At 35.0% G+C, this 7,500-nt stretch overlaps 2 protein-coding genes across 8 annotated transcripts in view; both read right to left on the bottom strand.

Annotated features, from left to right (window-relative positions):
• Nucleotides 1–2,863, bottom strand: part of LOC115217399 (UDP-glucuronosyltransferase 2B20-like) — a 29,195-nt gene extending 26,332 nt beyond the window's left edge. Inside the window, exon 1 of the mRNA XM_036507090.1 lies at nt 2,845–2,863. The gene's annotated coding sequence lies outside the window, so the exon portion shown is untranslated. The remainder of the gene's footprint in view (nt 1–2,844) is intronic.
• Nucleotides 2,864–4,071: 1,208 nt separating this feature from the next.
• Nucleotides 4,072–7,500, bottom strand: part of LOC115217552 (UDP-glucuronosyltransferase 1A1-like) — a 51,415-nt gene continuing 47,986 nt past the window's right edge. For 6 of the 7 annotated variants that reach the window (XM_036507083.1, XM_029787281.2, XM_036507085.1 and 3 more), the window contains one exon: nt 4,072–6,792. In XM_036507083.1, coding sequence (XP_036362976.1) covers nt 5,242–6,792 — 1,551 coding nt within the window. In that variant the 3' untranslated portion in view covers nt 4,072–5,241. The remainder of the gene's footprint in view (nt 6,793–7,500) is intronic. The other variant, XM_036507087.1, reaches the window with a different exon arrangement.

Genomic DNA, 7,500 nt, shown 5'->3' with positions numbered 1-7,500 from the left:
CGACTTAATCCCTCTGTCTGTCCTTGTTTGTCCCATCTATGTTTAGCCCCTTGTGGGCAATAAAGAAATAAGATTGTGGAGTGTAAGAGCGACGGCTGCATTGGTTTGGTCATTTGATGCATATGGACGAGGACAGATGTGTAAAGAAGGGTCAATCTCTAGCTGTGGAGGGACCTGTGGAAGAGGTAGACACAGAAAGAGATGGAAAGAGGTGAGGAAGCATGATCTTCGAACGTTAGGCCTCTCGGAAATGACGACAAGCGACTGAGAGCTCTGGCAATATGTTGTGTTAAGTGAAATCGTAGTTGAGGCCTTCCTGGTGCCATGTAAATTGCACCTGTGCACCGTAGTCGGGGTCGTTGCCAGTGCCATGTAAAAGGCACCAGTGAATTGTAATTGTGGTTGTTCTTGCTGTCGGTGCCCCCTAAATGCCAACCATGCATTGTAGTTGTGATCATTGCTGGTTCCATATAAATGGCACCTACCCGTGGATCATGGTCATGGTCGATGCCAATGTCATGTAAATGGCACCCGTGCCAGTGGCATGGAATAGCATCCATTTATATACCTTGAGTGGTTGGCACTAGGAAGGGCACCTAGCTGTAGAAACCATGCCAAAATCTGGCAGGAACCTGGTGCAGTTCCTTGGCTCATCAGCTCCAGTCAAAGTGTCTGAACCATGCCAGCAGGGAGAGCAAAAGTTAAATAATATTTTTTCCTTTGCCGCCGCGCATGACATTTTCGACGTGTAATGGTTGAGACCCAATGGGCCACAGACACATCTAGTGTATATTTATTCTACCAATTATATACGTTTTTATTATTTTTTTTGCAATTTACTTAATCATTGATATTTTATTGTTTTTTCATTGTTATTTTAATATTTCTACTCTATGTAATTTTCTAGATGGTGTAATTTAATTGTTCATTATGAATTGATAAAAGGTGGTTTTTTTCTAATTTTTCATATATATTTATTATAATTGTGTGAAATTTGATTTGGTATTCCTATATTGAATTTTTTTTCCCTGTAAGTTTGGATTTATATTCCCTCAAATAATAATAAAATATATATATATATATATATATTATATATATATACAGGCATGCAGGAAGTAAATAGATTTATATTCCCTCAAATAAAAAAAAATAAAAAAATATATTTGTGTTTGTGTGTCTGTGTTTGTTCCCCTAGCATTGCTTGACAACCGATGCTGGGTTGTTTACGTCCCCGTCACTTAGCGGTTCGGCAAAAAGAGACCAATAGAATAAGTACTGGGCTTACAAAAAGAATGAGTCCCGGGGTCAAGTTGCTCGACTAAAAGGCGGTGCTCCAGCATGGCCGCAGTCAAAATGACTGAAACAAGTAAAAGAATAAAAGAAAAGAATAGAAAGAATACAGACATGCAGGAAGTAAATAGACACCTTTAATTTCCAAACTTTCTGATCTAATCTTCTTTATATGTTATCAGAGGTGTAGAATATACAGTGTAATTATTCTTTTACATTCCAGGTACCATTATATTAAACATTTGTTACCATGCCATGCACAAAAAACATTCAGCAGAAGTGTCAGATTTTCAAAGAGGTCGTATGGTTGGGCTATCTGAGGTTGGTTTTAGCCAGCGAAGAATTGCTGAAAATCTTCAAATTCCGCTTGCTACTGTTAATAGAATTATAGTGCAATTCAAAAGCCAAGGAAAAGAATCAATAGATTCTTGTCCCAGCTGACCTGGGCCCTCGGAAAGGAAGCTTCGCTGTTTGAAGAGAATTGTGGAAAGCGAATCGCGTTTGAAGGCTTCTGTCATTGCAAAGCAGCTAGAAGTTAATCCAAGAACGTGTGTTACATATTTGCATAAGCTTGGGTATTATGGATGAGCAGCTAGGAGAAAACCTCACCTTCAACCAATTAATTTCAAATAAAAGATTTTGAAAATTAAAGGTGTCTATTTACTTCCTGCATGTGTGTGTGTGTGTGTGTGTGTGTGTGTGTGTGTGTGTGTGTGTATATATAAATATATATATATATATATATAGCAAATAAGAAAATGGAGGAGAACAATAGGTGGTTCATTCAACTTTTGGACATTAAAATGTTAACTTATTTATGAAACTGATAATTATAATAACATACATACATATAGCATATTATTCTTTACATATAAGATATAAAATATAGTAATATATATGGATACCAGTAATTATTATCAAAAACATGAATATAAATTGGTAAAATGACTTACAGCTGTTTCAGCCAATAGATAAAAATACTTCATTCTACCTATATTACTCAAGTGGATTGAGGTAGTAGGTAGATGAACATGAGGTATTTGTATATATCTCTAGGCTCCGTCAGAGATTATAAAGTACAAATGTTAAGTTATAATAATAAATATAAATATATACATGAAATAAACAAAATACACAAACATTTGTATACACACACACACACACACACACACACATACATATATATATATAGATATATATAAATATACATACATATATAGTGATACATTACTACTTATACATACTGAAATATATATACACATCTACATCCATAAGCATATCTAATATTCAGTTATTACTAATATAATTATTATTAATATTTGATTTATTCTGTTATTCACAATATATAGTATATAAAATATAGAATATAATATAATATATAAACAGATATTCATGAAAGTAATAAGGATATAAATTTTACAGTTAATATATCAATATATCATACAAATATTACAGTTACGTCAAAATTATTCTGCATACACACGAGTAACGCATGTATATACATATGCACACATACATATATGCACAAACATATATATATATATATATATACACATATAAATATTTTTCTTTCCATTTAAAGAAATTTGACAAATTAAACTTAAATGTCGAAGTGAATTGAACGGCTTTTGTGTGTTTCTTAAATGGCTTACAAACACCTTTCACGCTGCAATTGTTTTCGTTCCAGCACACGATCTCAGATCAAATCACTTGCTATGCGAGTACATCTCCGTCTTTCCATTTAAACATACTAATATGTACACACGTATTATATGTTTTTGAATGTAAGATAATTCGCAGACTAAGAGAGGAATGTGGTAATCTATCTTCTCCATTGTTTATTAATATTGGAGTAGTTTAAATCTTACGGGGATTGAGGAGGGATTATTTTTTAATCATTTACTTAATCTAATTGGTTAATAATTTTTTTGAATTTCTTTGTCTCGGTTACGGTTGGTTGATTGAAAACCAATGAAATAAAACAAACTGTAAATAGAACAAAAATAGTTGAACATGTGAATTCATATGTTTTTATACACAAACACACACGTGTGTGTGTATGAATATATGTATGAGGCGTGTGTCTCTGTATTTGTGTCTGACCCTGTAACTTAGTGGTTCAGCACAGCAGACTGACAGAATAAGTAACAAATCCTCTTGTGTAGGGTTACTACATTGGTAGAAGATTGAGAAAAGTGTAGAAGGGGGTCACTGCAGGGGTGACAAATATATGCAGAACTGAGGCACAACAGTTCTCCACACATACATAAATGTTGTCTGAATACATTTGGCACAACTGTGACTTGATATTGTATAGCTAATGTTACATGTAACCAGCTGGTAGCTGTATTTGTCACAGTAGTAGTGATAGTGGTAGAGTTAGTAGTATTTGTAGTAGTAATAGTAGTAGTAGAAATAGTAGTAGTAGGCGGGTTGGCAGAAACGTTAGCATGCTGGGCGGAATGCCTAGTGGTATTTCCTCTGTCGCTACGTTCTGAATTCAAATTCCGCCGAGGTCTTCTTTGCCTTTCATCCTTTCGGGGTTGATTAAATAAGTACCAGTTACGCAATGGGGTCAATATAATCGACTGAATCCGTTTGTCTCTCCTTGTTTTTCCCCTCTGTGTGTAGCCCCTTGTAGGCAGTAAAGAAATAAGTAATAGCAGTAGTAGTAAAGTTTTGCCTATTCCATTTTATCAGGTTGAGTAAAAAGTAAGCAACGTCTTGAACCATGAAGAATTTGTACCATATATTTGCAGAGTTCTGAATTTCTTTTTAAACATTTTTTTTTGCAACTGTCTGATAATACAGACATAGAATTGCCCAAATGCATCAATAAATTTACAGTGATATACTTTTCACTGTTGTTACAATCATCTGAAATGGAACTGTCAGAGTGTGAAGTTCAAATAATTTTGCAATTCAACTTCAAACAAGAACGTAAAGCAGCTGAAACTGCTTGCAATATCAAAGAAATGATTGGTGAGGAAATGACCAGTGAGTGGTCAGCTCGAAAATGGTTTAACCGATCTATTGGTGGAAACCTGAGCTTTGAAGATTGCGAGCATAATGGATGCCCAGCTGTCATCGATGATGGTCAATAAAAGACAGTCATTGAGAAAGATCCACATAAAACCACTCAAGAACTGGCAAAAGAACTTCCAGTTAGCCAGGAAACTGCCTGCAACCATTTGCATGCGATTGGAAAACCACAAAATTCTTGACAAATGGGTACCACATGATTTGAATGAAAATCAGAAAATGCGCAGATACGAAATTTGCTTGTCACTTCTTTGTTGCTAGAGCTGTCCATTTTTCAACCATTTTGTAACTTGAGATGAAAAGAGGATTCTGTACAATTATAAAAAATGTTCTTCACAGTGTTTGGACCAAAATGAAGCACAGAAAACCTTCTCTAAACCTGAGCCCTTCAAAAAGAATGTTTGGTGCTGTACTGCTAGACTTATCGACTATAACTTCTTAAAAACCAGAAAAAACCATTATTGCAGAAACATATTGCCATGAAGTCGGTAAATTGAATGAAAAACTGCTACTCCTCCATCCCAGACTGGTCAACAGAAGAGAGCCAATCATTCTTCAAGGCTATGCTTGACCAGATGTTTCACTAATGATACTCCTGAAGTTGAGGGAACTTGGCTACAAAGTTCCTCCCCACCCAGTTATTTCCTCAGACCTTTCTCCTACTGCCTGCCACTTTTATAAGCACCTTGATATTTTACTGTGGGAGTTCAAAAATCAAGCCGATGCTGAAATTACATTCAAAGTGTTCACCAGCCCCAGAACTCCGCATTTTTATGTTACAGGAATAAACAAACTTCTAGTTCGTTGGCTAAAAGGTGTTGATTCTAATGCTACTTACTCTTGTCCAGCATAGCAACAATTCTGCCAGCTCATTGCCTCACCAGTCAGTTACAATAACATTGCTTCTGTTTATTCCGTTTTCTCCTTTTTCGCAAAACAACATCGATAACATTTTGAAACCACAAACTTAACAACCAACACAACAGCTATGATTATAGCCAGAAATGTAGCATAGATATCCAGCATGAGAAATTGGTAAAGAGGCATATTTTGAGAGGGCGATCTTAAATAATCTCCGCCATACTTTATCACATGGTCTACATACCGAGCAGCCCTTTCTGCTGGGTGTTCTGGACGGGAATGAAATATTTCACTGGCAAGTTTTATATTAGTTTTATATTTTGAATTCTCAATCAGTTCGTTAATGTTTGATACAAGTTCATCTTTATTGTAATTATATATATCCATAGAAATTCCATATTCCTTTACGTGCATTTGAAGGCCATTTTGAAATTGATCTGCAAATACTGGTAATCCGAGAATGGGGACTCCATGATAAAGCGCCTCAAATAGACCATTTATTCCACAATGTGTAATGAAGAGTTTTGTTTTTGGATGACCCAAAAGATCATTTTGTGGCAACCATTGTTTTATGAGGATGTTTGATGCTAATTGCTTTGAATCTGGTTGTTTCCAAATGACATCATACTTTATTTCTTTAAAAGCCTTCTCCATCTTCTCTATATGCTCTTTTGGTAACTCTCTTATGTAACCTCCAAAGGAAACAATGATGATTCCATGCTTAGACCTTTCAACAAACTCCTTTATGTCACCTTGTAGAGGCAATGCAGGATGAGTTGCTATTCCACCAATAAATACTTCAGAAGGGAGACTGGGTTTTGGATAACTCAGTAACAGATCACTCTCAGTTAAGAATAACTGAGCTTTTCGCAAAACGCTTTCAAAGGGTATATCATTTTTTTCTGGGGCATATTCCTTGACACTCTTTGATGGGGGAGCCCAGGGGGAAAAGGTATATAAGCTGTATGTTAAGAGAGTGTTTTTAAGCTTTTGGAAAAATGTCATTTTATCAGAATGTGGGGAACTGAGAAGTGGAAACACAGCTGGATTCCAAGGAACTCGCCTCAAAAAAGGTTCTCCAAAAAGCAGACCTTGAAATAGAAATGGAATTGATAGCCTATATGGGACAATAGCTAAACACTGACTAAAGAAAATAGAATCTACAATTGCGAAAGAGGCATTTAGTTCTTTTATAGAATGATACCAATCATTGTCTAAGAGGAAGTTGTCACACATATTTTGTATCAGATGTTTAATTTGAAACCAGCTGCCTTCTTTCTTTACTGAAAAGTATTTCATAGTTAACTCAATAAATCTGCTTACATTTTGGTCTTCTTTAATAGGAATGAATTTAATACCATCTTTATTCTTGAAAGCAGTTATCAGTTTAGGTGGCAATGAGAAGTAACTTGTGTGGCCATATGCCTTTAATTTCATCGCTGTATGAATTTGGCCTTGAACATGACTGAACCAGGGCATTGAAAGGAAAAGTATATTATCAGCTTTGCTTTGTTGGTTTATTGATAATAGACTTAAATAGAAGAAGCTGAGTTTGAATGTTCTCATTGTGTTCATCTTTCTCACTGGATATTCTGTGACCTAAACAAAGAAACAAGTATCATGTTATTTACTGAATGGCAATTATGTCCATAGCTGTACAAAAGGAAATTGGATAACAAAAAAATATAGCCTATAAGGAAATAATACTGTAAAAAATACAAACCACCAAAATTTATATTTAAACTACAAGCAAGACAACACAAACACTTCTGTAACATTTAAAGATGAAACAGAACGTCTCTATTATGCAAATTTGAATTTTAAGAGAGAATGTTACTGATATAAATATAAGCTGGACATTAATAGACAATGTTAACCCATTCATAAATGGTTCCAAGATATGCTCGTTGTGTACCGCAGAAAAATATTACCTCTCACCATTTTGAATAGGAATATTCCTATCCAAAATGGAGACAAGTACCAACACTTTCTTGTGGCAAGCTTGAACAATTGTGAAGATCTCTTTGCATGAAAACTTTGGCGGCCCTGTTAACCTACAAATAAAGGATATTTATCCATTACTGCACTGTTGATCACTCATCCTCACTGTTTGATATTAACCCACATAAATTTTTATATATATATATCCTCCTCCTCATCATTCAATGTCCATTTTCCATGCTTGTATGAGTTGGATGCCAAACACTCCAAGAGTGTAGTGGGTGTCACTGACCTGATACTGGCATATATATATATCATCATCATCATCATCATCGTTTATATATATATATATGTATATATATATAT

This window comes from Octopus sinensis, linkage group LG11, assembly GCF_006345805.1.
Source record: "Octopus sinensis linkage group LG11, ASM634580v1, whole genome shotgun sequence".
Lineage (NCBI taxonomy): Eukaryota > Metazoa > Mollusca > Cephalopoda > Octopoda > Octopodidae > Octopus > Octopus sinensis.
Note: the sequence above shows the minus strand (reverse complement) of the source record. Positions and strands in the feature narration are given on the sequence as shown.